At 36.4% G+C, this 24,969-nt stretch overlaps 3 protein-coding genes across 3 annotated transcripts; 1 reads left to right on the top strand and 2 right to left on the bottom strand.

Moving 5' to 3' along the window:
- Positions 1 to 3: 3 nt before the first annotated feature.
- LOC112044475 (uncharacterized) lies at positions 4 to 10,525 on the bottom strand. The gene is made up of 5 exons (XM_024080341.2): positions 9,853 to 10,525; positions 5,449 to 6,062; positions 3,191 to 4,128; positions 2,295 to 2,430; positions 4 to 1,230 (listed from the first exon to the last, which is right to left on the bottom strand). Exons 2-5 carry the CDS (start codon positions 5,915 to 5,917, stop codon positions 947 to 949), a joined length of 1,827 nt encoding a protein of 608 aa, XP_023936109.1. The 5' UTR covers positions 5,918 to 6,062; positions 9,853 to 10,525; the 3' UTR covers positions 4 to 946.
- On the top strand, positions 6,292 to 20,836 carry LOC112044476 (vang-like protein 1). Its single transcript, XM_024080342.2, has 6 exons — positions 6,292 to 6,760; positions 11,634 to 12,608; positions 13,241 to 13,425; positions 13,910 to 14,022; positions 14,832 to 15,021; positions 15,540 to 20,836. Exons 1-6 carry the CDS (start codon positions 6,675 to 6,677, stop codon positions 15,656 to 15,658), a joined length of 1,668 nt encoding a protein of 555 aa, XP_023936110.1. The 5' UTR covers positions 6,292 to 6,674; the 3' UTR covers positions 15,659 to 20,836.
- Positions 20,837 to 20,977: 141 nt separating this feature from the next.
- Positions 20,978 to 24,872, bottom strand: LOC112044519 (TLR4 interactor with leucine rich repeats). Its single transcript, XM_052884938.1, has 2 exons — positions 22,985 to 24,872; positions 20,978 to 22,400 (listed from the first exon to the last, which is right to left on the bottom strand). The coding sequence occupies exons 1-2, from the start codon at positions 24,094 to 24,096 to the stop codon at positions 22,136 to 22,138; spliced, it is 1,377 nt and encodes a 458-aa protein (XP_052740898.1). The 5' UTR covers positions 24,097 to 24,872; the 3' UTR covers positions 20,978 to 22,135.
- Between the last annotated feature and the right edge of the window lie 97 nt (positions 24,873 to 24,969).

The following is a 24,969-nucleotide window of genomic DNA, read 5'->3' as shown; positions in this document are numbered from 1 at the left end:
TGTATATATGTGGAATGTCATAACAGTCAATATTTATTGTGCTTAAAATTAATTTATTAATTCTATAAGCTTACTAAGTAATTTATCTAATTTAATAACTTGTGTAAATAAATTTTACTTAATTAGTAAATAAAAAATACATTTTCTATTAAACTTGGCACAACCTACTTGTATCCTTTGGTTAAAAATGGTAAAATTTTTATCATAAAAACTACTAAATAATAATCCTTCTAGAAAATATTTTTACCTTACATACTCCTTAGAATGCACTTGTATTTGATGTGCAGTCAAGCTATTTACTGTGCATTTTTTGCACAGTTTCTTCATTGTATACTTTTTTTCATTTATTTTATTTTTGGTGTTGCAAACATCGATCTACTATTAAAAAGTGGATGCACAATCAGTGACCAAAAAACGTCCCACTCAATGAGTGCCAACCACAACTTCTTGGCACTCAATTCAAGTATTGGCATTTGCAAATTCAACTCAATCAAAACCTTAAGGTTGAATTTGCTCTGAATTTGGAATTTTATTGAATATTGGACTATATTTAAAGGCCTTTAGATATAATTTTCTTTACCAATAATTCTAAAATAGTCAAAGCAAAATTGGTCAGTTTTTAAGTGGAATTTTCTACATGATTGTGCGTCCTTTTAATATAAGAGGTCAATGGTTGCTAAAGAATAATTTTATTTCATTATCAATTTGGATTGTTAAATATATAAAAAATAACAATAATTATGCAAGCGGTAGGTATGTTGTATACCTATTACCAAGTACCAACGACACGTTTTAAGTTCTTATTAAGTGCTCGCTACTTGACACTTTTACTAGACAATTAATTCTCCATCTATGATTAAACTTTTAATACAATCGAAGTCCGAACTTATTTCCCGACAAAAATTAAAAAAAAATCAAATTTCAAAATTAGAAATATGCGGGTAGTCTATCTCCGACGTTTGAAAGATGCCGCCAAAAACACGCAAGCGGCGGCACTCTGCAATAGACTGGCGATGAAGAAGCACGTCTTGTACTCGTAATTGTACGCCACCGACCACACCATGACCACGGTGGCGACGATCACGTTGGCAGTGGTCATTGTGGCCGTGGTGTCGAACTCATTGAGCGCGTTGTATAATGGTTGCTGCAACACACTAGAGGCCGCTGTGGAGAAACTCGCGAACATACACCAAACTACCAGTATGTTTTTGTTTACTGATAGGGTTATGCCTGGAATTGAGAGAAAATGCAATAATTAATAGAGTTAGGAGTCGTGATAGCCCAGTGGATATGACTTTTGCTTCCGATTCTGGAGGCTGTGGGCTCGAATCCGGTGTTCGAAGTTGTGTTCATTTTAAGAAATTAAATATCACGTGTCTCAAACAGTGAGGAAACCTCCATACCTGAGAATTTTCTTAATTCTCTGCATGTGTGAAGTCTGCCAATCCGCATTAGGCCAGCGTGGCGGACTATTGGCGTAACCCCTCTTATTCTGAGAGAAGAGCTCAGCAATGAGCTGAATATAGGTTGATAACGACGACGACGTTTAATGAATATTTTTCGAACAATCGCCATTTTGTTCCATAGTAACATTATGAGATTTACTACATGTCATTCATCGTGGAGGGGAATTTTTGGGAATTTTGATACAGGGTCACTCCAAGACGCGACACCACTAGATTTAGGTCGGTCGCATCCACTTGTTCTTCGTATTCGTATTCCTAATGCGTAATTTCGATTTGGAATTCCGTGAGACTACCGCAGACTTTACGATTTTCTTCAATCGGAATGTACCTATATTGTCGCAAGGACTCGCATTTGTTCCGTTCGGAAAAAAACTTACCTACGTAGATACCAATGGCGTAGCTTGCCTTGGAGGGACCTTCATCAGGTTCTGAAAATCTCTTATGGTTTTTTTTTACTCCGGGAAGCACCAAATTAAGTGAGTTTGTGCTTTAAGTGAGCTTTTACACTTAAAGGCCCTTGTATTAGCCTGGGGGCCTCAATACGGCTGATTCTAGCTACGGCTGGTAGGTTAGGTACATGTGCGTCATTTAATGTATTTTATATCGATTTCATGCATTCTAGTTTTCCGAACACAGAAAACGAATACGGAAAACGAGCGTGTGCGGCCGGCCTTAGGGATCTAATCAGTTACGATCTACGGTTGATTTTAGTGGGTAGGTATATCTTATTGGTTCTGTATGTAATGTAGGTAGGTAAGTTTAAAACATCGCGAAAAGGCGTCATATTATATCTCTATGTGCCTTTTGAAAATTATATAGGGCACTCACCATAAAATCCAATCGCGCCACAAACACAGATTGTAGCGTATAGTTTCGCTTGCTCGTTTATATTCTTTGGCAGAGCTATGCACAGCATTATGAAGCAAAGAGCTGATGCGTGGGCTATGGAAGTTGCTGTTGCCACCTGGAGTAAAGATCAATTTTTCGTATCAAGTATCGTATCAATCAAAGATTTTGTATCAAGTTTAATAACATCACACATCAGTGTGTGTAAAAAGCAATGCATGTCTCTGCTAGGTATACGATTACTACGGTCTTCATCTTTCTGGGTCTGTGCGATTTGGAAAAGACACACCATTTCTATTGACTTTTTCTATTTTTATAATCAAATAATAGTAGGTACTTTGATGGACAAATCATATTTTTTTATCTAACTAAAAATTTAAAGAACGTTCGAATAGGGTGTCCAAGTCTTCCCGCAATTATTATTCAAGATATTTATTTAATAAATTGTGGTCCAGTTTTAATTAATTTAATTTCGAGTGAAAATTATTGAAAAAAATTAAGAAATGAAAAATTTATAATGCAGATTTGAAAAAAATGGTTTTGACCTAAGCTACCTGCTATATCAAAATACCTTCTATATCAAAAGGAAGCAGACGAAGCAGTAAACCTATGCGGTGTTCAGTATCTACCTAAACTTACTCGTAATTAGAGTTATTTTACTAGGCTACGTTTTACACGCGCGATAAATATCGAACTACTTTGAGTCACTATGTAGGTATCTAATCTCTACTGTGTAGAAAAAGTAAAAAAATTAACAAAAAATAAAAAAAAATGTGATGCACAATCAGGATTTATGGACACTTTTATCGTGCCTCGTTTAATCATTAACGTTTTATCATTTACCTATGTATTCAGTAATATGAATATGAAATACTTACAGACCAAATATTCATTGTTGGGTTCAGTTCCCTCAGCGTCGCTGGGAACAAAAGTCCGAGCACTAGTATAGAGAAAGTAGTACTCAGATGCAAAAGTGTATACAAATAGAAATTTAAATCCATCAGCATATTCATTACTGTTATGAAATTCTTTTTCATGGACGCTGTTCTTCTCGCAGTTCCCGGAGTCACTTCTGCTGTAAACGCTAAGCCGTTCGAAGGAGTATTTATTGTAGTTTCTCTATACAACGGCTGAGGATTTTGTCCTTCTCTATCAATGTTTGTTAACTCTTGGTACCCGCTTATTCGACTGTAACTTGTTACATCCAGTGTCCCGAAGTCGGACGAGAACCGGTTAGGTGTATCAAATGTGCTAAAATCTGATGAAAAACGATTGGGCCGGTCATAGTTGGTGAAATCGGATGAAAATCTTGCTTGCGTGCTGTTTTCTCTCCGCTGTACCTCTGGATCGAGAATTTCCTTGGCACCTTTTCTTGATTTGAATACAACGACATCGTTTTCCTCGTCTTGAGTCGAAACAACATTCTCAGCGACAGTTCGTGAAATAGATTTTGCTGTATTGGGTTCCTCGATTGTTACATTTCTTTGTTGCGTTCTGTTTTGGTTGGAAAATATTACTTCGTCGTCATCTTCGACCGCTCGGATCATGTTGTAGGTTGATCTGATAACCTTTTCTATATAAACTGGGCGTGAATAGGCTGCCAAGAATAGGCAGTTCTGCATAATTATGGCTGCGTACATCATCACGACTATGTCACTCTCATATGTGCTGCAAAGGTAGCCAACTATTAGGCACATCAAAGCGTTGCCAACAGAAGGAGCCATTCGTACGAGCCTTTGAGCGAGGGTGAGGTTCTCTCTGAAGTAATGCGTGATGATTACATCGGTTTGTTGGCCGGTTAAAGCGGACCCAGCCCCTAAAATTACAAGAACGATTAACAGAAAATTTAAGAGGTTGAAAAACGAAGTCACGCAGTAGTATGAAAACGGAACTTGTTAGGAATAGGATGATAATCCACACCCCTTTCGGTCTCTACACGACATCGTACCGGAACGCTAAATCGCTTGGCAGGACGTCTTTACCCGTATGGTTTTAACTAGCCCGGGTGAAGCCTTCCACCAGCCAGACCTGGACCAATTAAGAAAACCTCAATCGGCCCAGCCAGGGATCGAACATAAGACCGTCTTGTAAACCTACTACGCATACCATGTATATACTCTATATCTATACGATTCTGCAATGTATATACTCTACTAATGGATTCACAATATTTAAATAAGCAGGTACGATTCTTATCGATTGCTTAGTTTCATGAAAAATATTGTAAACAAGGCAAGCCCATAAGTAAGATTAGGACGTCGTCTGCATTTATTTATTACTGTATTGTATCGATATAGACAAGTGTTAAGGCATGACGTAAGCAAGGTGTTAGTACACCTTGTTATAATAAAAGGCCTACCACATATTCCTACACTTCTGACCAACCAACCATTTATTCTAGCGGACGCCCGCAACATTATCTGCTTGAGTTTCAGTTTTTCACATATTCCTGGATAAAAAATTGCCGTTAAAGTACAAATAAAATAGGTTCAGCCGTTCTAGAGATTAACCCACACAGGCAGACAAAATAAAAAAAACGTTTGTGTTTTAGTACTGATACTATAAACAAGTACCTATCTAATTATAGGCACTTGAAAAAACAGTTTTAAAATCATAAACAGTGATAGAAATATTTTATTGATACCTATTATGATTAATGGTCCCTACCTATTAATAAAAACTGAGAAATCAAAGTCGTAAAGTCTTCATTGTTTTGGATTTCAATATATTTTGTTTGTTTTTCATGTAGTAAGTAGGTTATCAGACGATAACTTAACAGACTTTTCATTTTTTTTTAATTTCATTCGTCAGAAGGTACTTGCAACATGACTTCCTTACCCATAAATTACAATTTACAGTGCGTGGTCTATGTATAGCTTTAACACGAAAATTCAGTGTCCATTTTGAATGTCGGAAAGGTGTGGTAGCAACTTAATAGCAACTATATAAAACAATAATAGAACATTCAGCAGTCAGCTAATAGCGGACACAGTAACGATTAAACAGTACGTGGATACCTATAATGTCTTATTTACGCCACGATCATAATGTGACCTTCATGGGTAACGCTGAACTGATTCTTTTGCATACTTATAAACTATAAATACCGTGAAAATATTAATTAGGCCGTACGTACCTGCGAATATTCCAGAAAATATGCTCAATATGTGATCGTTACTATATTCGACTGTGGAATAATTTGAAAGTAAAACTCCAGCCACAGTCAAACAAAGTCCAGCCAACGCTGTAAACCTTGGCATGTTGAACACTTTCACAACAACCCTGCACCATGACTCGAGGAGAAGTCTGATTATAATCATTATAACAGGCACTAGCGCAATATCCTGGTCCCATATCCTGCTTTTGTCACCCTTTTCATGGTCTTCCTCGCCTATAGACTTTAGAATGACTAGACCGTACAAGATTAACACTGTGGGCACTGTCATGTGGTATATTGAAGCTGATACCACTATCATCCAGCCGTAGCCTCCATCAGGCGGGGTGGGTCCAATTTCTGGGTGCGAAGCCACAACACGGTCCAAGTGAAGATCTTCAACTCTATCATTTCGCTCCCTTCGGGCGCGTCGATTCTGAGACACCTCCATTGTTTCAACGTATAAACAACAACTTCATGACTAAATTGAGCTGCTCAATACGATGTGCACTTGATACGACGCTGTTATCTTATCATTATCAATTCTCATAATCTAATGCTCTATTTTTTCGAATTCACCGCCACTTGGTCATAATCTGTTTTGAAATATAAACAAATTGAATTTTTTGTATTGCGATAATTACTATTTAACTTTACCAGTATTGTTGTACCTACTTTAAATTTTAATTTTAATAATTATAAACTTACATGAATATAAAATTTTTAAACTTTACGTTTCTGAACGTTACGCTGCTAGATTACCCTACTAATTTGAGAAGGAACTAAATTCTTTGAAAAGAAAATGTCTGCAAAACGAAATATGGCATTGCACAAGTGTGAAAGAGACACACACACATTTTGACTTACAAATGGTTTTCCAATATTTTTAGCCGGATAATCAACATGAAATCGTTTGTACGACACCTGTAAACGACGCTCCAATTAGAAAATCCCATAAATATCAATAATGTAAAGATAATTTACGTTGTCTAGTGCACAAACATCGAAGATCGATACTTTGGCTTTGTTATAATACCTGTCTTCGTGTGAAATGAAATAGTTTAGTGATCGAAATTCCGCGGAATTCAAGCATTTTAATTGCTCCAATTTCGTGATGCGATTTCATGGTGGATTACTGCTGGTTTTTACTGTAAAAGTGCTAATGGATAGTGCGCGGGTGTTCGTTTTGATTATCCTATAGATGAACCATGGAGACCGAGTCTGTGCGGTCCGAAATAAGCAGCCGGTCGAGGCGAAGCTCCCGTCACAGGCAACATACCCACCGAAGCACAAGGTTTGTTTATTTAAAACAATATTCTATTTTTGAATTTAATAAACGGCGATACACTTTCTGTTAATTTCACAAAAGTTATTCCTTTATTTCCTACCTCGTTTACTTTTACTATGTTTCAAATTATAATCAATATTTATTAACATTAAACTATAATTTTAACTAGAATTTATCTATAAAAATGTGCGCTTAGGCTATGAACCCTTCACCTTTAGGAGAGAGGAAATTAAAATAGCTGATAATGATGGCCTTAGACACTAACACTCTTACACTTGCATTTAAAAACTGCATCTTTTAGTTAGTAGAAGCAGGCGTTACTTTGCAAAATTTAAAACAATGATTTATTTATTTTCTTTGCTATTCCCCATTTAAAACTAATTGCCTTGTGGGTACAGTATCAGTCTGAGCACTGAACATTTCTTCTTTCTAAGCAATTTTCAGTTAACTATATATTCTCTGCCCAGAGTTGGGATGTTTTTGGTATTACCTTATCACACTAATTTACACATTTAAAGTGTGTAGATTTCCTAAAATACACATTTAAAGAGCTCCATAGTAGTTTCAAGGCACAATAACTGGTAGCTGATATGCCATCCCCAGTAGGCCTAAAGGTGCATTTCCACCTAAATAGTGTGACAGCTGTGTGTGAACAGTGCTGAACACACAGAAGTATACTAGTCAAAGATTTTGCTCAGTGGGTGGAAGCAAGATTGAGTTTGTAAATGACATGTGCATACATGCAAACCGGAGTCCACTGCTTGACCTGTGCATGCAAAGTAAGTTGTGAACATTTCCTGAATGTTCGCTCACAAATTGTTACTGTCCTGAGTAAGTCGATCAAGTACAAAATTGTTGGTGCCAACTGATGCACAGTTCTGCACACTGGTGGAATCGCACCAAGTGATAACAAGATAATTTTGAGTCTCTTTCCTTCTATCTTAATGAAAGAGATATTGTGTAATACTGCTATCACATTCATCCCTTCGCAATTAAAGAGAGAATTTTATTCTGTTACTTATCTATATCTATACTAATACATATTATAAAGAGGTAAAGTTTGTAAGTTTGTAAGTTTGTAAGTTTGTAACAATTCTTTGAAATGGGGTAATCTTCGGAACTACTGGTCCGATTTTAAAATTTCTTTCACCAGTAGATTGCTACGGTATTGGGGAGTGCTATAGGCTATATTTTATATTTCTATCATATTTAACTACTGAGTTATCGCGGGTTTTCTCTTACAGGCCGGACTGAAAAACTTACTTATTCGCATGCGCTGCCTCAACCATTGCGTATAACTGAAATAAATGTATGGAGGCTTTTTGAACCTTTAAAAGTTCTACAAAAAAGTCCGCGACACCATATATCTATCTTTTATATTTTAGCAGATATAGTACCTTTAGTACTTTAATAAATTATTTAAATTTTAGTCAAGGTTTACGTCATTTTTTACACAACTAAACTTAAATCCTTATCAAAATAAATTATTTCATAATCACAAGGATATTATAGACATAAGATTTGCCCTTTACAGTATGTTAATTAGTTATATAGTTTCGGAGATAATACAAAATTTCTGAAAGTCGCAGAAATGCCGCTATATGACGCCCCGCGGTTTCAATTACGTGGTTCCCGTTCCCGTGTGAATATGAGAACCAAAAATAGCCTATGACACTCGCAAATAATGTAGCTTTCTATTGGTAAAAGAATTTTCCAGTAGATCCAGAGATTACCCCCGACAACCACACAAACTTTAGCTCTTTATAGTATTAGCATAGAAGTCGCTTGGGAAATTATATACTTTTGGTCATTGCACCACGCACAAAAGGCTGGACCAATTTCGCTGAGGGTAGGGATAGGATAGGGGTAGGGAAGGGGTAGGATAGAGGTAGGGTAGGGGTAATTTAGGGAAAGTGTAGGGTAGGGTACGGATAAGGTAGGGGTAGTGTAGGGTAGGGGTAAGGTAGAGGTAGGGGAAGGATATGAAACGTATAGGGTAGGGGAGGAGTAGGATAGGGGTAGGGTAGGGTTAGGTAGGGTAGAGGTAGGGTACGGGTAGGGTAGGGTTAGGGTAGGGGTAAGATAGGGGTAGGGAAGGGTTAGGGTTAGCGGTAGGATAGGAGTAAGGTAGGGGTAGGGTAGGTTTAGGGTAGGGGTAGATTAGGGGTAGGGTAGAATAGGGTATGGATAGGTTACGGGTAGGGTTAGGGTAAGGGTAAGGTGGGGGGAGGGTAGGGTTAGCGTTAGCGGTAGGGTAGGAGTAAGGTAGGGGTAGGGTAGGGTAGGGTTGGGTAGGTTTACGAGCAGGGTAAGGAGGTAGATAAGTTTACATCAATTTTTACGCGGACGAAGTCGCGGGCGTCCGCTAGTATTTTAGATAGCCGTGATAGCCCAGCAGATATGACCTCTGCCTCTAAATCCTGAGGGTGGGTTCTAATCTGGTCCGGGGCATGCACTTCCAACTTTTCAGTTGTGTGCATTTAAAAAAATTAAATATCATGTATCTCAAACAGTGAAGGAAAAACATTGTGACCTGCAAACCAGAGAATTTTCTTAATTCTCTGTGTGTGTGAAGTCTGCCAATCTGCATTAGGCTAGCATGGCGGACTATTGGCCTAGCCCCTCTCATTCTGAGAGGAGACTCAAGCTCAGCAGCAGCAGTGAGCCAAATATGGGTTAATAATGATGATATCTTAAACAAAATTATCTCATATTTGATTCACATATTGGTTACAGGAGATTACTATGCATTCTGGCCAATCTATTAAATTCCCACATTATGTACTACATCTTGGAAGCCTAAGTTTAAAGTCTGGCTGCTCAGAGATTTTGTTTCTGACAGGTGGGCAATGTAACATAAGAAAGAGAGAGACAAAAAACGAGGCACTTGTAATTGAATATGTTTTTCCCATATGCAAGACAAGCAAGACAAGACTTAAGTATAGGATCATAATGAATAAAAAAAACGATTATTTGGTTATTCCTAAGCAGAGAATTTGAATTCTAATCACATAAAGGTTGTCCAACTAAGCTCCAAGTTGATAACACTATTTGAATGAATAAACAGCCAATTTACATTTAGTATGATTTGTACTTACCAATACATTACAACTTGAAGTGTTTCACACAACTGTATAAACAAAGTTTTACTTGGTACAGACTTAAATATTTGACTACACTATGATGTTAAAAACAATTTCTGACTACAAATATCACAAGTTACATCTGCTATAGTACAATTAGTATAGTAATACACTTCACGTTTACTGCCTTTTTACCTGATCGCAAGAAGGGTTATGTTTTTTCACATTCAATTTTCAACCATTAAAAATAAATTCCACTAAAATACTTTTCAATAAATTTAAATTTTTACTGTCAACAAATGTCTCTGCAACACATCACCAAACAAATTAACATTTGTATCACAATTCAGTTATCAGTCATTGACAATTAATAAATTAATGTTATCAAGGCTTTTAATTAGAAAATAATGTAACATTGGAAACAAATCGTCAGAAAATTGTGTTACACTGTCACCAAAGATATTGTTATAAATTGTAAAAATATTTTGGATTAATGAAAAGGAGACAATTGGCTACAATTTTCTGTATATGACAGGGTGCTCGGGGAGTATTTCCTATAACTTCAAGGTGTTGACAAGTCCACTTATAGGAGCCAAACTACATAACTATTTTTCTTAACTAAAAAAAACTTCATGTTTTCATACAGAGTAATTCAAACTGATGTAAGATAAATACAAATATGCATGTTTCACTATACTATATGGCAACTACCTGTACAATAAGATGACAGGGAAGATATTGTTGAGAGTGACCTTACAGTGTTTAACTGTGTTAAAAACGATTTCCCCTTCCATGGAAGCAAAAAATAAATAGCCTCTCTAGCCTTAAGCATATATCTTTGATCACAAGTTAAAAGAGTCACGCTTGGCTGTGTTAATCACCTTGAATTTAAAAATAAATGATTCCTTTGGTTACAATTTGGTCTTCAATTTTATAAGTAACTATTGAAATTTTGTGTACTTAAATGTTTTACCATTTTATATTTATTTATTTTTCATATTTATAATTTGACAGTTTTATCTTTTCAAACACAAATCACACACTGTTTTGGTGTTTACTGTTCTTAAATATAAAGTTAGATGAATTATTAAATTCAATTTCAGTCATCATTATTAATATTCCAAAAGGTGGCTAAACAGATCCCTGTGGTGCTAACATGCAACCAAGTGAAGTAAAAGAGACAAAATGCCCTCCAATGGCAGGAAAGTAATCCCTTCCTATTTCTTTTGGCCCCATGCAATGAATGAGATACCAGTATTAATGATTGTGCTGTTATTGGTTGAAATTTGTTCAAAAGCTTGATGACTTTTGCTGTAGACTTTTGTACCAGTGCAGAAAATGTGTCACATGTACAGAGGCAACATAATCACTTGATAATACAATGCTTGATTACTAGCTTTTATAGCAGATGAACGTTCAAAATTGGACCAATTTTATCTTGGTGTGATAGAAATAATTGGATAGGTATAGTACCTATACGAGGACCTAAGAAAGATACATAAGATACAGCCTAGCAGTGTTAACATGCGACCAAGGTAAAGAGACAAATGTTGTCCAATGGCAGCACAGTTGCAGACTTGTCCCAGTCCTATCTCTTTCGTCCCAACGCAATTAAAGAGATAACAATATTTCCGGTTGTACCCCAATTATTATATATATAATTATATAATAATTTTCAATTAAAAAATATTAATTGAAATTTGTCTATTATATTGTTTGTCGCATTTTAGCACCACTGGATAGATTTGTTGGCGCTGGACTTGATCTATATAAAATGTTTTCTATTTCTGTTTCAGAAGTACAAAATCTCAAAGAAAAGACTGCAGTGACAACATGGCGCCGTTCCAGACCAGCGTCAACATTAACCCTGAGATGGGAAGAGACGGCCAGGAAGTTATAGAAGTCCAAATTTTACCCCAAGACGAGAACTGGGGCGAGAACACTACAGCTGTGACAGGAAACACTTCAGAAGGCTCCCAGTCTATGGAAGACGTCAGCAATTGGCCCATGGAGTCTGATAGTGGTTTAGGGTTTGTTTGTTCGCGATATTTTGGAACAACAATAGCTTTAGGTTTGACATTCGTCTCCTTCGTCAGCCCCTTAGCAATGGTGGTTTTACCAAAACTAGGCTTTTTTCCCGGTTTATCAGAAAATATAGCCTTGCAACCGAGTCAGAGGATTCAGTTGCTCTCATGTACTGCAGAATGTAAAGGTATTCTGCTGTCTTTAGCTTTTAAATTAGTGTTATTGGCTATAGGCATTTGGGCCGTGTTTTTGCGCCCGCGAAACGCTATACTGCCAAGATTATTCGTGTTCAGAGCTATGATGCTGGTCATTTTAGCTGTATGTTCGTTTTCCTATTGGTTGTTCTACTTTGTACAAATTACTGAAGCAACGAAAGCTTTGGCTGTGGGTGAAGAAGCTATGGACTATACGTCGTTAGTGTCATACGTGTCTAGCTTTTCTGATACGTTGTTGTTCATACATTACGTAACAGTGGTTTTAATGGAAATAAGGCACTTGGAGCCGGTGTATTACATCAAGATTGTGAGAAGTCCGGACGGAGAGAGCAGGTCGTACACTATCGGCCAGTTGAGCATACAGAGAGCGGCCGTGTGGGTGCTGCAGAGGTATTACACCGAGTTCCCCATATACAACCCGTACTTGGAGAAGATTCCCATATCGAAGTCGCAGTCCAGTAGAAAGGCGCAGGCGAGCATAAAGTTTTACGAAGTGGATTCCAATACGAATACGCAGTCTGGGCAGACGAGGTGAGATTCTAAAATTAATTGTCTATTGTTACAGTTAAATAAAGCATATATTTTCATCTTCATGTAAAACAAAATAATCTTGGATAGGCAGGTAGGTCTTTTAAAAGGAAAAGCAATTGCTATCTTCATTTATCAACACTTTAAACTCCAATTCCATTTAATTATATGACTGAACAGAAATTAAACTTATTCTGACGCAAATGTGCCATTCTATAGTTGGTGAATACAAATCTTCAAATCATTCTTGTGTATATGATACATTTTTGACCCTGCTCATGCGCGGCAGACTATACAGTCGATATTAATAAGTTCTGTAAGTTTTTTTTTATTTTCTACAGGTGAGCTCTTGACTACAATCTCCTGATGGTAGTGATGATACAATCTAAGATGGAAGCGGGCTAACTTAGGATTAGAATAAAATCCACATTCCTTTCGGTTTTTACACGACATCGTACCGGAACGCTAAATCGTACGGCGGTACGTCTTTGTCGGTAGGGTGGTAACTAGCCACGGCCGAATCCGAAGATTTGAACACTTCGTATTTACCCGTGCTCCGTTTCGTACCATCTTTTCATATGTCCAGGTAGTTGGGATCTCTGTCAATATTGTGTCAATGATCGTCTGTATCGCAGGTCGTCGGCCGGTTCGTGCACCGGCAGCGCGGGGCGGCGCCGCGACTCGGGCTCGGCGCACAACGAGCGCTACTACGAGGAGGCGGAGCGCGAGCGGCGCGTGCGCAAGCGGCGCGCGCGCCTGCACTCCGCCGCCGAGGACGCCTTCGCGCACGTGCGCCGCGTGCGCCTCTCCGCCCCCAACGGTCAGTGCCCACACAGAGAATTCATAACATTAATTCAAAATTCATTTATTTCAATTAGGCTTAGTTTACAGTTTGGAAGGTCAAGATTATGTCATAATTTAATTTAATCTAATGGTGGTAATAATGGTCGAAAACTTAAAATTTAAAGTTACGAGGGTTCCAAACGCGCCTTGGTACGAGAATAGACCACAAACTCGGTTGTTTACCACCATTTTAAAACTGAACCATGACGAACCCATGCGACAACGTCACCCAGGTGCAATTGCACGTTGTAGAGTCAACATCTCCTGAGAATACTCCGGTTTCGGGGTGAAACGTACGTAGAGAATATTTTGTCGGACCTGGGTGACATTGTCGCATGGGTTCGTCGACTTTTAGCGGAGGATAGCAAAATAAATAAATCATGACGAACTTCCGCAAAGTAACACTTGCTTCTATCCAATATTTAAATATTATATTGAATGAAACTGTTCGGTGTCCCCAGGCGGCGCCCTAGGCCCGCGCGAGGCGGCGCAGGCCGTGTTCCCGTCGCTGGCGCGCGCGCTGCAGAAGTACCTGCGCGCCACGCGCCAGCAGCCGCGCCACTCCGCCGATTCGGTGAGTGCACTCTATTCGTGTTCACGTAGTCGTCCCGCGGGAACCATGGAGTTTTCTATAGTATAAAAAGTTCGGTTGAGCCGTGAATAGCTAACAGACAGACTTACTTTTGCATTCCTAATGTTAAGTACATACATACATGGTGGGTATGAGTATTTACACACCAACTCATCTGCCCAATGTCAGTGTGCATTCCATAGATTCACTGTGCGTGCTCTAAGTTCAATGTGTGGCAGAGAAAAACTCGACGTTCTTGACAGTTAACTAACTTTCCCAGTCTGCGCTCGTGTTGTTCTCCTTGTCTAGACAAATTTGGTAAGATCTTACTAAAGTAGCTTTGGATACCTGTAACCAGAACAAAACCGTAATCATAAAACATCCATCTATTGTAGGAAATAGTTGTCAGAGACGGATATGACATCAGGTGGCGCGACTTGTTTCTGTAAAAAGTAGGGAGTTAGGGGTAGCCATCAGGCGGGAACGACTGGCGATATAGAGCGCTTGCCGTACGGTTTAGCTCATTCTTGTTGTAATCCTTCAAGGGTGATTTTGGGATCGGCGGGGGGAGTGTTTGTTAACAGTTAAAGGATCCTTTAACCCTACACACACCGTCACAAGTGCGTGACTCCACTCAAGGTCATTCTCTGCCATTCTCTTATTTTGGTTACAGTTTGATTTGTAAATTAAGTTGTCCTGACAAATGTTGTGAATCATAACCTTTGTTCGACATTGGTTTTCTTATCTTTGTAATCCATTTCTGAGTCTACTAAAACTATACTAATCACTAAACGTGTACTATCACTCTGCAGGTGCTAGCACATCTGGCTAGATGTCTGTCCCAGGACGCGTCCCCGCGCGCGTTCCTGGAGCCGTTCCTGGTGGAGGGGCCCGTGCTGGCGGCGGAGCAGGAGGCGCGGCCCGTGCAGCGCTGGTCGCTCATATCCGACGACCTACTGGCCAGGCCGCTGGCTGACAACGTCGAGTTCCAGCTGCGGCAGGGTATGGACTCTGTTTGCTTTTGGTTTTGAGCTCGGACTAATTTGCTATGGACTTGTATTGTACTCAAATTCACCAACAAAAATGTAGGTTTTCATGACATCGAAAAGACTAAGTAACTTATTACAATGAGCGATGCGATGTTTCTCCTTGTTGGTTTTGTCAATTTTTTTATATCTAGTTTGACACCATCAAACAGTCAATCAACTTCTGGTAATGTACAGGACTTTAAAATTTGTAAAAGTACAGTTGACGAAAGTATCATTCTATAATTATATCATTTTAAGACTGTAGTGAATCCATTGAAATAAATGAATTTTAACTTTGACTTTGACATTGATAAGGCCAAAACAAGATAGGCAAGGTCAACAGCCTACCGGGGCAAAGATGTGTGTGTGTAGTAGTGATTTAGCATTCTGTTTCTCTTCCAAGTTAGCCCACTTTCATCTCAGACATCACATAGAGGTGAGGTTGCAGTCAAGACTTGCCATTGTTTAAAAAACACCATTGTATTATTTCAGGCGACGTCTCCCTCATATGCTCCATAAAGCAGCTGCCCAAGTTCAGCCTTTCTGAAGAGGTGGTGGACCCCAAGAGCAACAGGTTCATTCTCCGGCTCAACTCAGAGACATCAGTCTGACAAGAGGAGTACTCCGACCGGGATGGGCATAGGCTGGTATGACATTTGGACTTTATTTAGTTTTTATAATATTTTTTGAAGATTTTGTGCGTTTTGTGACATAATCTCTCTCTCTGTTTATATAATCTCTTCTCTGATAGGGTCATTTAAGAAATGTAAATAATAAGGCTTCACTAGCTTTAAGACTATGGTGTTTTAGGGGCCAAAATCCTTTGCACTTCACAGCACTAACACATACGTTGGATTGTAGACGGGAATATAGAAAAAAAAGAGAATAATGCGTTTATTTCAACATTATGCTACACATCACAAAACATCCAGAAAAATAACCTGCGATGTGTGGCATAACCCTGAAAATGGCCTTAGCTCAGCATAATTCTTCATGACCATCAGCATAATTCACTATAAATATAGAATTAAAAAAAAACGATGCTATCCCAGTATACTACCTCACGCTTGCTTACTTTTGTCATTTCTTGTCAACTCCGCTGTTTCTGACAAATAGTTGCAACCCTTCGTTTTCGATTTGATTGTTTGTTTGAATTTAATATTCGAGTCCCTGGAACTATTACATTGATTTGAAAAATTCTTTCACCATTAGAACCTTACATTATCCCTGATGAACATAGGTTATATTTTATTCCCATATTCCCAAGGTAACAAACTTATATAAATGTAGTAATTTGAAGCATATTTAATAAAATTCACTTATATTGTTTACATTTATTAAATGACCTAAAAACAGATTACTTTCACGTCGATTTTTAGACGAGTATATGTGGATTTACATATTAACATCCACATGTGGATACGCTTTATAATAAGCTTAAATGTGTTCTAAAAAGCCTTCCAGATGTAAGAAATACTTAAAGGATTAGTGCTCACCTCACGAGGAGACAAAGGCGTGTTTTTACTGTCAAACTAGGTTTGGGAAATAAAATCGATATATCAAAACATCGATATTTTTTCCGAAAATAATCGATATATATCGACGATGTTTTTTTTTCGATATATCGATTTTCGATATTTATTTTTAAGTATCAAAAAACGATTAAAAAATTAAAAAAATATCACTGAACTATTAAGTACTAATGAAAATTGTCTATAGTCTATGATCCGTTTGTGGTCTGTGCAGTGAAGACTGAAGGTCTTAGTTGCAGCTAGTTCGAATTCATAAATAGTTTGATCGGTAAAACCGCCGCTTTGACGTACATCGTCGAGTGAGCGCTGATCCTAAATTTCTAAACACTATTTCATATAGATGTTACTTATGATATAACTAGGTAACAAAAATAAATATAAATGTGCTATTTAATGCTGTAAAATAACGCACAACTTAATACAAAATACTCATTTTTTAATACAATATACATAATTTAAATTGTAAAGATAGCCTGCCTTTGAGTTATTAAAATAAGAATGTAAAACTTTGAAATTTAGTTTTTATAAGGAGATTGGCTGACTGAATCTCAAAAAAATGTGCAATCAACGACAGAAATGAATCTCATTTATTTTGTATAATTTTACGCCATTATGTTAATTATAAAAGACTTGAATGCATTTAGTATTACTTGTATTCGTTTGTAAATTTGTGTCATAATTATTTCAAATTATGTTAGATGAGTTAAATAGTTTGGATTTTTTACTGTATGAAGGTTTATTTGGCTTTGGTTGTAATGCTATTGGTTGGTATGCTAATACTGTTTTAGAACTATTGGTAAAGGAAATTATACCTAAAGGCCTTTAAATATAGTCCAATATTCAATAAAATTCCAAATTCAGAGCAAACTCAACCTTAAGGATTTAGTTTAAGGTTAAATTTGCAAATGCGAGTACTTGAATTGAGTGCCAAGAAGCTGTGTTTGGCGCTCATTGAGTGGGGACCATTTTTGGTCACTGATTGTACATCCACTTTCTAATAGGAGATGATGGATATATCACATGAATTCTCATTACAAGTGAATGCTCAAGACTATTTAAGCACCTTTATCAACAATCACAATCCTAGTGATTTTAAAATGTATTTCTGCATTGTTATCGGTCCACATAAACCTTTATCGTAAAATATCACGTTAATCTATAGCTGTAATGGGGTAGGTTAGTCACTCATTCAAATAGATATATGAATATGATATATGTATAAAAAATCAAAATATATATACATATTTAAAATTTAGAATTAGCACAATTTGTATAAGTAATATTAGGATCATATCATATATTCTAGTATAAATATTTATTTCTTAGAATAAACATTTTTAATACAGAAATTGTATAGTGTCTGATATTTTGTACGCTTTTGATGTAATGAATGAAAATTGGATAAACTTTGATAATTATGTAATTTTATTACATTTACACAATCATATACATATTGGTAATATAAGTAAATGGACGGTTTTATAAATCAAGAAATACTTAATATTATTAGAATAATTGATAGTATAATCAGAGGCACAATTATCCGCCCACATTAATATGACGCGAGTATAGTAAAGTGGGCGGATAATTGTGCCTCTGAGTTATAATAGTCAATTTTCGTCAATAAGTCTTTAGTCTGAGATGTACTTTATCGCGTAAAGTGAATAATAATAATAAATTTATTTTCCCATTTGAATTACAATGCTGTATTTATTCTATAGTACATTTATCGAAGCGATAAAGAATCGTAAAAGAGAAAAAAAATAACTAATTGGCCTTGTTTTATTTTATTTTGTATCAAAAAACAATTCCCATATAAGAAATTTTACATATCCAATACACAAAGGCTGTTTAAAAATTGTAAAACAAATTAACATTAACAACTAAATACTCAGTTGATTTAAGTCTAATCCATTAAATGAATAATACAAAAATCCTGTAAAATTTTAGGATATTAAAATATGATATGTAAATATCACGCAAGCGAATAGCGGTTGTGCTTAAAACATAAATAAAATTTAATATAAACCACCACTCTGAAGCTTTTAATGTTTCGCTAAATTTACCAAAGATTGCTTCAATCTTGTGCTTTTGTGACAATTGTCAAAACAATCATGTAATTTTTATACTATTTTTGTATTGCGGAGTGGGGGTAGATAAAAAAATATACACTGCGGATATGGAGGGTAGGATCTATGGGTTTATTTCTTATGGTTTGTATTGAAAAACTCCATCGAAATGCGTTACGTTAAGGAGGCTTTATTGTGGTATGGTTGAGTTGTACAGTTGTTGTAGTATGATTGTACCTTCTACCCTCCAAAATTAAATAAATATTTGAAATTAGTATATATCACTTTGCCTACAATAAGAAAGAAGAGTAAAAGGAGGTTTATTTGACAATTATCATACCCTTTTTCATTCTGGTTGAATTATTAACTATACTTTATTCCTTACCAACAGATAAGGTATAAAAATACCTACCAGGATATACTTACAATGGCCGGAAACACAGATTTACCCTCTCCACTAATGAACACATTAGGGAGGCACTGCCTACCCTAGGTAAGCACTGTACTCCGCTCTGTAGTATAGTATATTGTATAGACTTAAACAATAACAACATTGTGTCAAGTTGCTCAAATCGCAGCCTTTGTAAAACGCTTGTGCCTGCTTTAGGTTATAGGAATTTAGTCTCTAGTGTCATTTTTTGGATAAAAAGTAGGTCAATATTAGCCATTTTGTTTATTTTAATCGCTGACTTTTAAGTTTACTAATTTTTTTTGACGGCCTCCGTGGCGCAGTGGTATGCGCGGTGGATTTACAAAACGGAGGTCCTGGGTTCGATCCCCGGCTGGGCAGATTGAGATTTTCTTAATTTGTCCAGGTCTGGCTGGTGGGAGGCTTCGGCCGTGGCTAGTTACCACCCTACCGGCAAAGACGTACCGCCAAGCGATTTAGCGTTCCAGTACGATGCCGTGTAGAAACCGAAAGGGGTGTGGATTTTCATCCTCCTCCTAACAAGTTAGCCCGCTTCCATCCTAGACTGCATCATCACATACCATCAGGTGAGATTGTAGTCAAGGGCTAACTTATAAAGAATAAAAAAAAATAAAAATAATTACGAGTAGGTATATACAAACTTTTCTGACCATACAAAATTTGATAGTGGCGATTGTACACTCGCAATTTTGTATGGAATACTGCTGGTTATTCTACGAAAGCTACGAGATACACTGATGTTTTGTATTTCTTGTGATTATATAATTTAAACAATTTATGTTTGGCGTTTTTAAAGCGATCGAGTTAGCGAATAAGCCATTTCGTTAACAGTGACCAACTTATATGTTAGTAAAGATTTATTCAAAACATTACTCTAGACACTTTAGTTTTTAGTACTTTAACTTTAGATAGAAATAAAAGAGAAAGGTCTGTGACATGGAAGTAGGGAATTTGTGTTTACCTTCGACAAATAGAAAAGTCCTAGCTTATGTAACGGGAAATTTATGGTTTCCTCGTGTTTTCCTCGAAACAAGTCCTCGTACAAGTCTCAGTTGAACTAGCAATGAATGACTATTTTAGGTTAAAACTGTAAAAAAAAAATAATACACAATACCCTTGGGGGTAAAACTTGTTTGTAACAATTACAACCTTCAAAGTCGATGTAAAATTTGTATGGATTTGTCAAATAACATCACCGTCTATACAAAATGATGATTAATTGTTTTGATATGATTAACATTGACCTCTTATAATAAAAGGACGCACAATCATGTAGAAAATTTCACTTAAAAACTGGCTAATTTTGCTTTGATAGTTTTAGAATTATTGTTAAAAAACATACCTAAAGGCCTATATTCATTAAAACCCCAAATTCAGAACAAATTCGACTTTATGGATTGAGTTTAAGGTTGAATTTGCAAATGCGATTACTTGAATTGAGTGCCAAGAAGTTGTGTTTGGCACTCATTGAGTGGGGACGTTTTTTGGTCGCTGATTGTGTATCCACTTTAATAGGAGATCGATGCTGATTAATGATGACGATTTTGTATGATTAGTTGTTTTATATTATTCTATAGTTGATTATAATTATTTTTAATAGAAAATTCAATTGGACTGAATCTCGCGACTATACTGAATATTTACGAAGCACAAATAGCTTGTTATACAGTTTGAAGCACAATTATTGTAATAAGACAACCATTGTAAAACAGTTTGTACACTTTTTGTATTTTATAAATATATAAAGTGAATTTTAAATTTGTTTTTATTTAATTTAATGACATGTTAGTTGTAATGCAGACTAATGGCAGGCGTCCACTGATCCGCATCGTACGTATCGGGACGCTTCGCATCAAATGGATTTTTAATTCTACGGTAGATATAATCCGTACGATGCGGATCAGTGGACGCACTTGTTTGACTTTCAATACAAATAATACTAAAATGCGTTTGATACGCTGCGTACGATGCGGATCAGTGGACGTCTGCCACAAGATAGTAACGGGAAATTTTAAAAAGAAATCTGCCCATACTTCTAATGGTTTCTATATGCCATTATACCGAAATGCTTAGTCACCTGGTGATAAGTCTTTGTCGGTAAGCTAGAGTCTACAACCAAAGTATTGCACCAGCAGAGTTATTATGTATCATTCAATAAATGAGTCACTACAACGTTTTTCATCATATTTTCGTTTATGCAAACATCTAACACCGTATTTTCAACAAAATGACATAAGTATCTTCATATTACGTAATGTGGCAGTAATACAGAAGTGGTAGTAGCAAGTAAGTAGTAAGATTATTTCAACTAAAAACCGTTATTTATGTAATTTCGTTAAACCAAAGCGAGCGAATACCTCGCCCTTCATACAGGGCGGATTTTATAATAAAAGTAGGTACCTACTTAAAAACGCAATAAAACTATAGCTGAATTTATGTTGTTTATTTGTACAGTTTATTATATATTAATTATTTTAATTTAATATTAAGTACAATATGATAAAATTAGCTATCCATCCCTGTAATTATATTATTTAATGTTACATTTAAATCTATTAAATAATACCGTATTTGTAATAAAATCATAATACATACTTAAATAAGCTCGTAAAAAAAATTTTAAAGTTAAATTTTTACTCTTGGCGAACCGTAGTAATCGCAGTACCTACAATGTTGTTTCAATCATGAATCAATGTACTAAATAATAAATGGGTTAATGAACAATTGATGATAGACTATTAAATACCTATCAGGGTTTTTACATATTAATCCCGTTTATAGGACAGATGACAGCAGAAAATTTATATAAACTTACTGAAAACTTGAGAATATAAAACACAAACAGTGGAAAACACGATTTTTAACCCACTTTCACGTTGGTCTGGAGCTCGTTTTTTTGAATAAAAACCATTATGTCCTAATTTCGATTTAAGTTATTAAGGTATGATTTGCAGATTATCGTAAAAACCTACTTACTCTTTTAAAAACAATATAATTACATTTCTAAATGACTCAATAAGGAAAACTTAACAGAACTTATTTATTACTTATACAATTTCATAACGGATCTCTCACAGTACTAACATGGACTGGTAGTACAGTGTAACTGGCGCCAGAATATACGTTAGCGAAGTCGCATCTCGTATGGTTTCTGGGCAGGAACATGTACACCCATACAGCCAGAGAAGAGAGCAGAAGGCAGAAGGAAATTATGGATATCGTCACCATGACGCGATGACTGCGGTGTACCTTCGTGCAAGTGAAGTACTTCTCGTCGAGCTCGAATACCCGACTGTTGTAGAGTGGTTTTGGGGTATAACATCTGTAAACAATTAGGTTAGGTTAATACCCTCTGCTAGGTTCGGGTTGTGAAGTATCTTCTTCAGAAATCTCAATATATAAATGTGAAAGGTCACATCACGAAATCTTACGACTTACTTGACCACCACTTGAGGAATAAAGATGAAATTTGGCAGGGAGGCCGTTTATAGTTATTAGATGTTCATGAAGAACGGATTTTGCAAGAGGGCCGGGTTAACAAAGTCGAGCATATAATCCGGAGTTCGGAATTCTGTGATCACAGGCCTTTAAGCCTCGAAGCATTGTCAATAATAGCATCTGATAGTGATCGTTATAGGGTACCTAAAACATTCACTAAGTCTGTCAATTAGACCAGCTTGGTATGTCTTCACACTCTCATACACGAAGGCATATGCTTATTAGTGGGCCATATAATTAGATTGTTTATAATGATACCTTAGTTTCCAGAGTTTCAGCAGAAGATTTAATCATATCCAAGTTTAAAAGATATGGTTTTACTACGCCTCAGGTAAAAGATATTCTCTATTTCGTCAAAAATAGCCGCTGCTTCTAATGGTTAACTAAAACGAAAGAAAAAATACCTACCTGATATGGTCATAAAGGTCAGGATGTATTTGCAGTTTCTGTATCCACTTCAGGTTGCAGTCGCAATTCCAGAAGTTTCCTTGGAGATCCAATCGTATGAGCTGTCCAAATGGAACCTCCAATCGCTTGTCCAAAGAAGTAAGCCTCGACCCTTTGAGGGACAGAGTCTCCAGCATAAAATCAACAGGATCATCTAGTACTTCTTGACCAAAAGCAGTTGCGCTAAAGTTAACCAAAAATTGGTTTCTTTCCAATTCCAAATGTGCAAGAGAATGCAGCGATGCAAACGCAAATCCAGGCACATCCTTAATCAACAAGTTATTTAATTTTAGCTCCTTTAAAGCTAATAATTCAGTGAAGTCTTCTTCCGATATCTCGGTAATGAGATTATCCGACAGGTCCAAATATTCCAAAGTGAACGGAAACACGAACGTGCTAATTAAGCTATTATTAGAAATGGTGAGTCGTCTCAAGTCGAATGCGTCAACAAAGAAATTTTCATGAACAGTGTCCAAGTTGATACCGCTTATAGATAAAGATTGGATTTTATGAGTCAATCCGTATCCACTGCGATCGAATAGGTTATTGTTTTCCAAGCTCGGACCTAAATCGTTGTTGTCCAAAACTATTTCGACCAAATATGACAAGTGATGGAAAGTTATTTTCTCGAAAGTATTGAATCTATTATTTGCCAAGTTCAAATACTCCAACTTCTGAATCCGATCGAACGTACCCTCGCGGATGACCTCCAGTTGGTTGTCGCTTAAATCGAGCCTCTTTAAATTGGGCAAACGGAAAGCATTTGGAGAAATGTTTTTTATTTTATTACTATTTAAAAACAGTTCTGTCAAGGTATCAGATTTTAGTGCAAGCGAAAATTCAACATCAACTAAGCTGTTCCTAGACAAATTCAGGGTATACGCCGTTTCCGGTAAACTCAAGTTCCTCTTCAAAAGTATGGGGTCGTAGGAACATTCGACGATTTCGCCGAAAACTTCGCGATCACTTTTGTTATTGTGATGGCATACACAAAAGTCACTTTCACATATCAAGGAACCTTCGGCCTTAAAACTATACGCCATAAAGGCGATAACCACGTGATGAAACCGCATGTCCTCGATGTCGCGATCCGCCGAGAGCCGCGAACATTATGATGGAGTGTGGGTATTGTTATCAACGGTCACGTCAGATAATATTTATCAGTGATACAGATACCTCTTTCGATTATTGTCCATTTCACTTGTTTACCTTACAAAAGTAGGCGACACTTATCGTTCGTTTTGTTCTATTTACGAAAACGTTATCTTAACTGAAATAATAGATATTTATTGAATGTAATTTATTTATTTCACATTTACGACACGACCAAAGAATGGAGAGTATATGATATGATATTTAGAGGTCAAGTTCTCCACATTCCTTTGTCTTGGACCTGAAAGATTTGGATCCCCAAAATTGACTTTATTGATTATGTACGACTTTACTTAGCAAAAAGTAACATTACTTCAAAATTAGTACCTTTTGTTTTGTTATAAAACTTTTCATTTATTAATTTAGATTTTATATTTATTACCTATACACATTTGTCACATATAATCAGAATTAAACAAACTTCGACACACCCACATTTCTCTGCATTACACCCATAAATATCATAATAAACAAAATGTATACAAAGTCAAGTTAGCGTCGTCAAACTGACCTTGTATAAAATGACATCATTGTGAACACCTTGCGTTATTACAATTTTTGTGACTCATTGCACAAACTTAGTTGATTCCTGACAGTCTAGACCACAGATTAATTAGAGATTACATTACCTTATTTTATTTTTTATTTTATTTCTTCTTCTTCCTTATATATTTACAATTGAAAAAAAAACCAACATACAGCTGAACGTAGAACCTCCTCCTTTTTAGAAGTCGGTTAAAAATTAAAATACAATTTTAAGTCTTGTTAAAGAGACATAGGATAGTAATAAAAAT

The sequence above is a fragment of the Bicyclus anynana genome, chromosome 13, assembly GCF_947172395.1.
Source record: "Bicyclus anynana chromosome 13, ilBicAnyn1.1, whole genome shotgun sequence".
Taxonomy (NCBI): Eukaryota; Metazoa; Arthropoda; class Insecta; order Lepidoptera; family Nymphalidae; genus Bicyclus; species Bicyclus anynana.
This window is presented reverse-complemented; position numbering and strand designations above follow the sequence as displayed.

What these genes read in the sequence shown, in the direction of transcription:
- LOC112044475 (XM_024080341.2), bottom strand. Translation starts at nt 5,917, where the DNA reads ATGGAGGTGTCTCAGAATCGACGCGCCCGAAGGGAGCGAAATGATAGA. An exon ending in ATTTTCTGGAATATTCGCAG is followed by an intron (nt 4,129 to 5,448) that starts GTACGTACGGCC and finishes TTGTAATTTTAG; the next exon opens with GGGCTGGGTCCGCTTTAACC. An exon ending in CAACAATGAATATTTGGTCT is followed by an intron (nt 2,431 to 3,190) that starts GTAAGTATTTCA and finishes TCTTTACTCCAG; the next exon opens with GTGGCAACAGCAACTTCCAT.
- LOC112044476 (XM_024080342.2), top strand. Translation starts at nt 6,675, where the DNA reads ATGGAGACCGAGTCTGTGCGGTCCGAAATAAGCAGCCGGTCGAGGCGA. An exon ending in CATACCCACCGAAGCACAAG is followed by an intron (nt 6,761 to 11,633) that starts GTTTGTTTATTT and finishes TTTCTGTTTCAG; the next exon opens with AAGTACAAAATCTCAAAGAA. An exon ending in GCGCCTCTCCGCCCCCAACG is followed by an intron (nt 13,426 to 13,909) that starts GTCAGTGCCCAC and finishes CGGTGTCCCCAG; the next exon opens with GCGGCGCCCTAGGCCCGCGC.
- LOC112044519 (XM_052884938.1), bottom strand. Translation starts at nt 24,096, where the DNA reads ATGCGGTTTCATCACGTGGTTATCGCCTTTATGGCGTATAGTTTTAAG. An exon ending in GACCTTTATGACCATATCAG is followed by an intron (nt 22,401 to 22,984) that starts GTAGGTATTTTT and finishes AATTGTTTACAG; the next exon opens with ATGTTATACCCCAAAACCAC.